Consider the following 10,488-nt stretch of genomic DNA (forward strand, 5'->3'; position numbering starts at 1 on the left):
TTCCCTAAAAAATTTAATTTTCTCATTCAATTCAAAGGCCCAAACAGAAGAAAATGAATGGAAAAGGAGAGACCTTTTCCTTCTTCTTCCAATCTTCTTCCGATCTTCTTCTTCTTCTTTGCCAAGTTCTTATTGTCTTTCTTCATTAATTTCTTCGAACCGTTTTCAAGGTTTTTACCAATTAACTTCTTACCCCGAAAGAGCCAGAGGACAACAATATCCACACTTTCACGCTCAAAAGTCACCTTCTCTTCCTCGTTGCTTCAACCCCTTCTCTCTCTCTCTCTCTCTCTCTCTCGGCGCAGTACAAAGCTTCAGAGACAGGCAACTTGTGGAGCAGCCAAGCCACCATTAACCTGTCGTCCTCCTGTCTCTTTCTGTATCTGTCGTCGGGCCTGTCGCAGTCTCACAGGAGCTTCATTTCAGCTTTCATGGTTTTGCAGCAGCAGCAGCAGCAGCAACTGCTCAGCTTCTCCTGTGCGGCGCCAATTTAGCCGCCGGAGAAATCAGGGAGGAAGATGGTCTTCAAAGGCAGGTTTTTCTCGTCCAAGAAATCGGACACCTCGAGCCCAGATGGATCCAACAGCCCCCGATCCTTCGGCTCGAACTCCCCCGTCCGATCCGACAAGAAGAAGCCCAAATCCGCCTCCAAGGATGACAACCCTCCCCCGCCCCGCCAAACCCTAGCCAAGGCTGGCTCCTCCAAGAAGAAGGAGCCGCTGATCAAGGGCAAGGAACCCGAGAAGTCTAAGAAGCCGGCTACTAACCCGCCTGACGAGAAGGAGGCCGCTTCCTCGGTTTCCCCGATACTGGCCTCGTCCCTTGGTCTGAATAGGATCAAGACTCGGTCTGGCCCATTGCCCCAGGAGAGCTTTTACGGGTTTCGGGGCGAGAAAGGATCGGGTTTGGGGGCCAGCAATCTCTCGAGGGGTAGTGGTGGGAACAATGGAGGGGATCGGAGCTCGGGTTCTTCAGGTTCAGGTTCTGCCTCGGGGAGTTGGGGGTCGAAGAAGAAGGAGGGCGGGCTGAGCCAGAGTAGGATGGGGATTTCAAGCGACAACTTTGGGGCCGGTTGCGCAAATTGGGTGGACAATGGGAGCAATTCGGAAGGTGTGTCCCCAGGGAGCATTCCGTCGAGGGACCAGAGTCCTAATGTGCTCCCGCCATCGGGATTGCAGAACGGGGAAACGTCTTCCGGAGCGGGTATATATATTTTCAAAAATCAATTTTTTACATTTATCTTTCGGGTTAATCTGTGAAGGTCTTATTGCAGTCTGTGTTATGGCAATGTAGTTCGTGCTATGGTTTTGCGATAGAAAATACTAGGACTAGGAAGCCTGAAGTGTTTGAATTGGTTGTTTTATACGTTATCTGTTGATGAATGTTATTACCATTTTAGTCCTAACTGGACTGCCGAGCTTAGGATGTCACTCGTATAATGGCTGGACCTCATCTTTCAGTGAACTAGCTATACTATGGCTTTCTACTTATCACTGACCGGTCTAAGTTAGTGCCGACTTAGCCTAAAAGGCTAGAGAAGAGAAACCTTTTTAAGACTTTTTCAGTGGCCTTTGTCCCAAAAGATGATCTCTTGACACTAGTGGAGTCAAATGAATGAGATTATTCTGTCTGTGACAGTGTGGGGGTCCTTTAGGTCATTGTTTATATTGCATATGAAATTAGGCAATCTGTGATAAAAGGCATTACCATCGCTTTTGGTCTTACTACCACTGGTTCTGTCATAGGGGAACAGCGACACCAAGTTTGTTAAAATTTTGGGTGGAATCAGTAGGACAGTCCTTTGACTCTTTGACTGTCTTGTTACTTGGGTCCTGCTGGGTTGACCACACAGCTAATTGAACTGTTGATACTGTATTTATTTAAATTATATAATTATTATGGCTTCCCTTCTACTATGGTGTTTGTTTTTGGAAAGGGATATTGTGATATCTGTCATTATGATCCGAAGTGTCTTTTCTGGAGTGCCATTCATTAGAATATATTTGTATGTGATGTTCAGAATATGGCTGCCTGATCTGGCGAGGATTGATTTAGATTTTCAGATAGAGCAAGTCATAGATATAGTTGAGAAATTGTGGACATTCTAAATCTCCACATGTATAGATGAATTCCCAGATAAGTTGCACCGAGGTTAGCTAGTGCTATGTTGACAAGTAATCGGGCTTTGGGTTTCGTCAAAGAAAAAGAAGTACGGGCTTGCGGTTGATTTAGTGGTGCGATATGATTGGTACATGGGGGGGCCTATAAATGCTTCAAGTTGTTGAAAAGTGGTCAGTGGGTCTTCTAGTAAACCAAACTTTTCTTAGATGGACTTCATCCAATGTTGATCATCTCCATCTACCTGGTAATCTACTACGAACTAATACATGCTTTCCAATTCAGTGTGAGCTATTCCCTTGAGCACCCAGATGCATATGTTTTGAAGGAGTGGTGGTGTACTTGAGGGGTGGAGATTCCAGTTTCAAAGTTTGGACTTTTAATTTTTGAACTTATTTGTTTAATCTGGTGACAATTTGAGGGGAGCGTCGAGTTCATCTATGTTTTTTTCTAGTTCCTATTTTTGTTCATTTTCCAGTCAATATTAGCCATGTCCATTATAGGTCATCCTTCATTTATTTTTCTTCTTGATCAAATTTATGGAGCAGGGGATTTTGTCTGTAATAATACTATGCTTTAGCCATCCTGCATGAAGAATTCATGAAATTTTGTGAATCGTTTTTTTTTTTGGGTGAAATTTTCTGAATCTTATTCATTCTGAAAATGATGTCCTTTATGTTTCTCTTTTATCCCCTTTCAAAACTGCAGTAGCTTGATGTTCTGCGTCTTTATCCATGACCTAAAAATGCTTGATTATCCTATTAGGGCGTTTGGATTCATCATGGAACCGTAGTGGAGGCCTGAGAAGTTCTGATGTTTGTACGCCAGAGGTATTCTTCATTTTTATTTCTTTATTTCTTGAAGCAGTGCCTGTGAGTTCCTTTTTCAAATCTGAAAAAAAATGTAAATGATGACTATTTTGTCATAAACTGAAACATACTTGATTTCGATTATGTTTACCTATAGGAATCGGAATCTCCTCGCTTTCAAGCCATTCTTCGTTTAACAAGTGCACCGAAGAAGAGGTTGCCTTCCGACATCAAGAGCTTCTCCCATGAACTAAACTCTAAGGGCGTACGACCTTTTCCATTTTGGAAACCTCGAGGCTTGAACAATCTAGAGGTACTAAAGGCTGCTAATTCTCTCTCAATTATATTATTTCCTCTAGAAATCTGATCAAGTTCTGAAGAGCTCTGATTATTTTTCCAGGAAATTCTAGTTGTTATAAGGGCAAAATTTGACAAAGCCAAGGAAGAAGTGGACTCTGAGCTTGCCATCTTCGCAGCCGATTTGGTTGGAATTCTCGAGAAGAATGCAGATAGTCACCCTGAGTGGCAGGAAACCATCGAAGATCTTCTAGTCTTAGCTCGGAGCTGTGCTATGACTTCACCTGGAGAGTTCTGGCTCCAGTGCGAAGGCATAGTTCAGGAGCTGGATGATCGGCGCCAGGAGCTTCCAGTGGGAACCCTGAAGCAGCTCCACACAAAGATGCTTTTTATACTGACAAGATGTACTAGGTTGTTGCAGTTCCACAAGGAGAGTGGATTGGCAGAAGATGAGCAGTTTTTGCATCTCCGCCAGTCCCGTGTGCTCCACTCCGCAGACAAGCGGATCCCACCTGGGCCTGCGAGGGGGGATACGAAGAGCTTCAGTGCTGCTCCAAAGGCCCCTAAAGCAGCTGCAGCTTCGGCAAGAAAATCTTACAGTCAAGAGCAGCGTGGAAATTTGTTTACTCCTCCTCCTGCTGTTCTTCCTCCTGCTGATGACAACTCAAAGGGCATGGACTCTCCTGGAGCCAGGAATAGAATGGCTTCATGGAAGAAATTCCCCTCTCCTGGTGGTAAAAGTGTAAAAGAACCCCCTCCTGCTAGAGAGCAAAACGAAGTTAAGGTTGAACCTGTGAAATTAATAGTGAACAAGAGAGCTACTTCTGATGATGACATCATTACTTCCACCAAGCCGACTGAACTACCTTCTACTAGAGATTCCCATGATGAATCTTCCAAGCACCAGCACAAGGTCTCTTGGGGTTACTGGGGAGACCAGTCAAATGTTTCTGAAGAAAGCTCAATAATCTGTAGGATTTGTGAGGAGGAGGTTCCGACATCCCATGTGGAGGACCACTCCCGAATTTGTGCTGTGGCTGATCGGTGTGATCAGAAGGGTTGGAGCGTAAATGAGCGGCTTCTCAGGATTGCTGAGACTCTTGAGAAGATGATGGAGTCCTCTCAGAAGGATATTCAACATGTGGGAAGTCCTGATGTTGCAAAAGTTTCGTACTCAAGTGTGACTGAGGAGTCTGATGCTCTCTCCCCAAAGTTCAGCGATTGGTCTAAAAGAGGTTCTGAGGACATGCTTGATTGTTTCCCAGAAGTTGATAACTCGGCTTTAATGGAGGATATGAAGGGCCTGCCTTCCATGTCTTGCAAGACTCGATTTGGTATCAAGTCTGACCAGGGAATGGCTACTTCGTCTGCTGGGAGTATGACTCCTAGATCTCCAATATTGACTCCAAGAACAAGTCAGATAGATTTGCTTTTAGCAGGAAAGGGTGCTTATTCAGAGAATGAAGATCTTCCACAGGTCTTCCCTCCACCCTACCCACCCCCCCTCCCCCCTCTCTGTCCATTACATTTTGCTGATCACATTGTAATATATCTGATTCACCACATATTTTCTGAGTTCGTTATGTCTTGTAACTTCATCTTTAAGATACTGTAAGCTGAAACATCTTTGATGCAGATGAATGAACTTGCTGACGTTGCTCGATGTGTTGCAAATACACCACTGGAGGATGAGAGGTCCATTCCATATCTACTCTCTTGCCTCGAAGATCTGAGGGTCGTCATTGATCGGCGGAAATTCAATGCTCTCACTGTGGAGACATTTGGTGCACGCATCGAGAAGTTGATTCGGTAGTTATTCTTTCTTATATTTGAAACTGGGACATCAGTAATATTTATGATCATGTCCAGCTGCAAGTAGCAAACTGAGAGGAATGTTGCAACTTCCTATTGCAGGCAGGACAAAATTGTTACACTTTTTAATGGCTGAAAATTGTTTCTTGAAATCTTTGCAATCTGATTCTTGCTGCCAAGGAGAAACATGCCAAAAATGGCTGGGAGGAATTAGTCTTTCAATTATTCCTCCAAAGAATACGTTTTGATTTAGTGCCTCGTGAATATAACGGGGTTATATTATACAGGGAGAAGTATTTGCAGCTCTGCGAGATGGTAGAGGATGAAAAGGTTGATATTTCCAGTACTGTAATTGATGAGGATGCTCCTTTGGAGGATGATGTGGTCCGTAGCTTGAGAACAAGTCCTGTACATCCTTCTAAAGACCGGACCACGATAGATGACTTTGAAATAATTAAACCAATTAGTCGTGGTGCCTTTGGACGAGTTTTCTTGGCCAAGAAGCGAACTACCGGGGACCTATTCGCAATAAAGGCAAGCAATTTCTTTTTTCCCTAAGTTTTCCCCCTCTTTTAGTTGGTTTTATAGAACTACTTTGGGGCTTCCTTCTTTGATGATTGCTTTTGACTGTGGTATATCTGTATGCAACAGGTTCTTAAAAAGGCAGATATGATCAGAAAGAATGCTGTGGAAAGTATTTTGGCAGAACGTGATATTTTAATCTCAGTCCGAAACCCTTTTGTGGTGAGCAGGTGTAGCTATGTTAGGGTTGTATCCTTTCTTCATAATTTTCTGGTTTGCTAACTCTTGACTAATTTCATCAGGTTCGTTTCTTCTATTCTTTCACTTGTCGGGAGAACTTGTATCTCGTGATGGAGTATTTAAATGGAGGAGACTTGTATTCTTTGTTGAGAAATTTGGGCTGCTTAGATGAAGATGTTGCCCGTGTATATATAGCAGAAGTTGTAAGCGTCATACTCTCCTTTTGAAAGAATATATATGTGTATATATATATATATATGTATGTATGTATGTATATATTATATAATATTTATATATGTTGGAATGGAATGTTCACAAATATTAAAATATTAAACTATTTTTTCACAGGTGCTTGCTCTCGAGTACTTGCATTCACTTTGTGTAGTTCATCGTGATTTGAAGCCGGATAATTTGTTGATTGCACATGATGGCCATATCAAGGTAATTCCTATGAAGTTTCTTATTTCTTATATTAGTAGTCATATAATTTTTCTTCTTTTGGGCACCTTTGAGATAATCACAATTTGTAATTTTGAAAGGAGGCAGATAATCGGTGAGATGATGACAGCTTTTTAAACAGTCTTGTTAATAAGGATCCACTCAATAGTATTATTATGGCTATTTCTCGCCTTGAATTGCTGCGAAATATTTTGAAGGTAGCATTTCTGATTGAAATTTTCTACTTCCTGAACAGTTGACAGATTTTGGACTGTCCAAGGTAGGTCTCATAAACAGCACGGATGACTTGTCGGGTCCGGCGGTGAGTGGGACTTCAATGCTAGGGGTTGATGAACAAGCTCAATTATCAGCATCTGAGGACCAGAAAGAGAGGTGGAAGAAACGCTCTGCTGTAGGCACACCGGACTACTTGGCCCCGGAGATTCTTCTTGGAACAGGACACGGTATGTATGGCCTCTACTTGAATGAAGGCGCTCTTAACTTTTTTCTGGTTTCATTATATTCTGTTACCCCCTTGTTCTGCAGGCTTTACTGCCGATTGGTGGTCAGTGGGCGTTATATTATTTGAGCTAATTGTTGGTATTCCACCCTTTAATGCTGAGCATCCACAGGTTAGAGTCAATAATAATTCATGTCAATTGAATGCTAATTCTCTCTTGAGTTCTTGATATCTTGAAACCCTTTGGCTTCTGTCTACACAAGTTACTCCATTAGTCATCTGTATTGAATCGTTTTATCTTTCTTGATTCAAGACAATATTCGATAACATTCTCAATCGTAATATACCTTGGCCTCGGGTGCCTGAAGAAATGAGCCCTGAAGCAAAAGACTTAATTGATCGGTAAGTAGATAAGAATGTTTTGCCAAATTTGGCAAAGTTCATTTACTTCCACTTGATAGCTGATTGTTTATGACAACATTCAACGTGCAGATTACTTACAGAGGATCCTTATCAGAGACTTGGAGCTCAAGGAGCATGGGAGGTAACCCTCTTGTTCACGTACTTCAATTCCTTCTGCTTGCTCCTAAAAAGAACTGAATTACTGATAGAAAGCGGCGGTGACAGGTGAAGCAACATGTGTTCTTCAAGGACATCAACTGGGACACTTTAGCGAGACAAAAGGTTTCCTAGATCATTTTCCCGAATTAACTAGAATGCGCTATAATATCAGTCTTTCCTTAACGATGTTTTAACCAACCTGCGTCACCTGGATGTTCTTTGCAGGCAGCATTTGTTCCCTCCTCAGAGAGTGTGCTGGACACAAGTTATTTCACGAGCCGGTACTCGTGGAATACTCCAGACGACAATGTCTACCCAGCAAGTGACCTTGAGGACTCCAGTGATGATGATAGCTTAAGTGGAAGCAGTTCCATGAGCAATCGCCAAGAAGAAGTGGTACTACTGACTCCTATATGATCAAGAATTGATTCTCTGCTAACTTTAAGCATGTTTTATTAATCATTGTGGTACTGGAACCCGTATATTTTTAATGTGACCGATTTGCTATTTCTCGGCAGGGCGATGATTTTGGGGGTCTTGCGGAGTTCGACTCCAGCTCATCTGTCAACTACTCATTTAGCAACTTCTCTTTCAAGGTATTACTTTTCTCAAATTTTCTGCTTATTAAAATATATTGGTGAAAAGCGGAGTTTGTTAATTTTCTTCGACACTAACTTACTTTTCCTTTGGTATCTTCAGAATCTCTCCCAGCTTGCTTCGATAAACTACGACTTGCTTTCCAAGGGATGGAAGGACGATCACCCAAAGAATTCCAGCACGTGACTGCTGAACATTTTCGAGGATGTTGGGGGCCCATTCACCTAATTGATGTTTGTATACTTTGTACATGTAAGGTTCTCAATACCGATCTTAATTCTTGAGCTCCTTTTTTGAGCAATCTGTTCCATGATGCGTGTACTTTTCTCTTTTGATGAATGCAGAAACAGGAGATGGATCTTCAAACTGAAACTCCGGGGCGCGCTCTTTCCGGCGTGTTGGTTGCTATCTTCCACGCTGTGGGGGTTTGACGAGAATCTGTTTTTGTAAGGGAGTCGGGACGAAGAATTGATGTTGACCTTTTAAAGTCACATGAATCGATGGCAAGTCGGGACCCTATGCGCGTGTATTGTTTTGCAAGTTCTTCCTCCGTAGCAATGAGAGCACATCCCCGCTTTTGTGTTCCATCTGTGTTTAATTTGTTGAAATTAAATTTTTAGCAATTAATTAGATTCAGTTTGTTTAATATAACAAAAAATGACTTAACTTAGAAGACTTAAGCTTGGTTTGTGAGTGTTCATGCCGATGGAGAATAAGTGCTGGAAGATGAATGTTGATTTCAGAATAAGTTAAACTGTTTAGAAGAAATTAATTTAAAACTCCTGAAAATAAGAAAAATAATTATTAATCCTTAAAACATAATCAGTAAAAGTATATTTTATAAGCACTTATTAATCTGTTTGAAAAAATCACATTTGTAATTTCAATTTTTGTTCAAATTGTGGTTTCAAAACGTTAAACATCAAATCTATTTAAAATTATAAGGAAAAGTAATTATGGAATTTCACACCGTACTCCAAAACGAACTTTTAACTGAAAAGTATTTACTACTCCGATCTAAAACCAGCACCCGCCCACCCACCCCTACCCCCAATGACCCCGGCCAGATCAGGTGAAGGTCACCAGCGACTACTGCCCCCTTCCTCTCCGATCTCAAAATTCTTTAATTATTATTATTGTTTTAATTTTTTGAAATAGCAAAAGAAAATCAAAGGATTCGGTCGAAATTGAACAAAAATGTTTTGGGCAATCATGTGAAATAACATTTCAAATTTTAAGCATTTAACCCACCAAATAAGAACAACTTATTTAAATAAACACCTAAAATATCAGCACTTAATTTTTCAACACTTAAATTGAAATTAAAACAAACACACAATAGTTTTTTTGCCCATTATCATCTAAAGCCTTCATTTCATGTATTTTCCTTTTCCCCATTACATTAATAAATTCATATTGGATATCTAATAATTATGGAATTTTTTTTTTTATCTTGTAACAGTGATGTATTTATCGGAAAAAAGCGTGCATCGTATCAGAAATCTATTAAGCGAGAGATCAGTTCCTCGAAAATAAATAAGCTGTAAACAAAGCACTTGAAGATCAAGTGAATGAAGGCTGATGTTCAATAAAACGTATTAGCGAGGAAGAAACCGAGTTATCAAACTTGGGCCTCGGCCCAAAAGGGTTACCTAGGGCTCTTAAGCATCCAAATAATTTGGAGCCCTAGGACCAATTGGTCTGGCCCAGCAAGGATTCTGGATCAGGCCCACTGAGGTGCAACGAAAATTATTTAAAAAATAAGTAAAAACCCTCTTTCGTGTACGCGATACTTTCCCGCTTATCGCATCCATTCTCCATTGTCATCTCGTTGAAAGAAAGATACTGTATGTGCCGGTTTGAAATAATCGGTAAATGAAGATATGATCTTATAGATATTTTAAATTTAATCGATTGTGAGTTCCACAACCAAAGGAAGATACTCAAAAGGCTCTTATTTATGTTGTAGCCTTTAGTTTGCTAAGCATATCTATCTTAATTTATGTCAGTAGATCTGCTGGAAAATGATGGATTTCGAAATAATTATTAAAATTCGAACTGAATTGGTCCACTAAAGAGTAAGGTGGCGTTTGGTTTCAGAGTTAAAAGTAACTTTGATTTTAATTTTGATTTTGATTGTGGAAAAAGACAAATGAGATGGTATTATAAATTTGACTTGGAAAACGCGTGTTTTTATTGTGTAGTGGGTAAAGTTAAAATCAAAATCATGATTCTAAAATCTGATCATGAAACCAAACATGCTAAAACTCACTTAATTGGACACCTCAAACTATTGATATGGCACAAATCTAATGATCATGGAAATGTCTAACTACTATAGTTATTTTTTCAAGTGAATAATAATATTGTAAAGACATCAATCAGTAGGGAACATGATTTGAAAAGTATTTTCTCTGCACCATAGCAGTATCCTGAAGTGGGTCCCTTTGCTGGAACATAGAAATGATGACTACTCCATTGTAATTGGCATTTGGCACGAAGAGGACTCACGGAGATATGTTTATTTTAATTTAATTAAATAAGTGTTTAAAAATTAATTATTATAAAAATGTATGTAAAAAAGGGAAAAAGATGAGAAATTACTTAATCATTAAGTAAAAAATTATTTAATGA

At 40.4% G+C, this 10,488-nt stretch overlaps 1 protein-coding gene across 1 annotated transcript; it reads left to right on the forward strand.

The window, feature by feature from the left end:
• The first annotated feature begins 216 nt into the window (after positions 1 to 216).
• Positions 217 to 8,446, forward strand: LOC116213670 (probable serine/threonine protein kinase IREH1). Its single transcript, XM_031548694.1, has 18 exons — positions 217 to 1,203; positions 2,884 to 2,948; positions 3,085 to 3,240; positions 3,328 to 4,701; positions 4,861 to 5,033; positions 5,324 to 5,570; positions 5,688 to 5,780; positions 5,861 to 6,001; positions 6,147 to 6,239; positions 6,493 to 6,700; positions 6,783 to 6,868; positions 7,010 to 7,098; positions 7,189 to 7,240; positions 7,324 to 7,380; positions 7,483 to 7,653; positions 7,776 to 7,853; positions 7,957 to 8,106; positions 8,199 to 8,446. Exons 1-17 carry the CDS (start codon positions 519 to 521, stop codon positions 8,038 to 8,040), a joined length of 3,852 nt encoding a protein of 1,283 aa, XP_031404554.1. The 5' UTR covers positions 217 to 518; the 3' UTR covers positions 8,041 to 8,106; positions 8,199 to 8,446.
• The last annotated feature ends 2,042 nt before the right edge of the window (positions 8,447 to 10,488 follow it).

The sequence above is a fragment of the Punica granatum genome, chromosome 7 (genome assembly GCF_007655135.1).
Source record: "Punica granatum isolate Tunisia-2019 chromosome 7, ASM765513v2, whole genome shotgun sequence".
NCBI classification, from domain to species: domain Eukaryota; kingdom Viridiplantae; phylum Streptophyta; class Magnoliopsida; order Myrtales; family Lythraceae; genus Punica; species Punica granatum.

Bases quoted from the DNA above. Each gene is read 5' to 3' on its own strand.
- LOC116213670 (XM_031548694.1), top strand. From the start codon at position 519: ATGGTCTTCAAAGGCAGGTTTTTCTCGTCCAAGAAATCGGACACCTCG. The intron at 2,949-3,084 runs GTATTCTTCATT...GTTTACCTATAG, and splicing joins CTGATGTTTGTACGCCAGAG to GAATCGGAATCTCCTCGCTT. The intron at 5,781-5,860 runs GTGAGCAGGTGT...TAATTTCATCAG, and splicing joins CAGTCCGAAACCCTTTTGTG to GTTCGTTTCTTCTATTCTTT.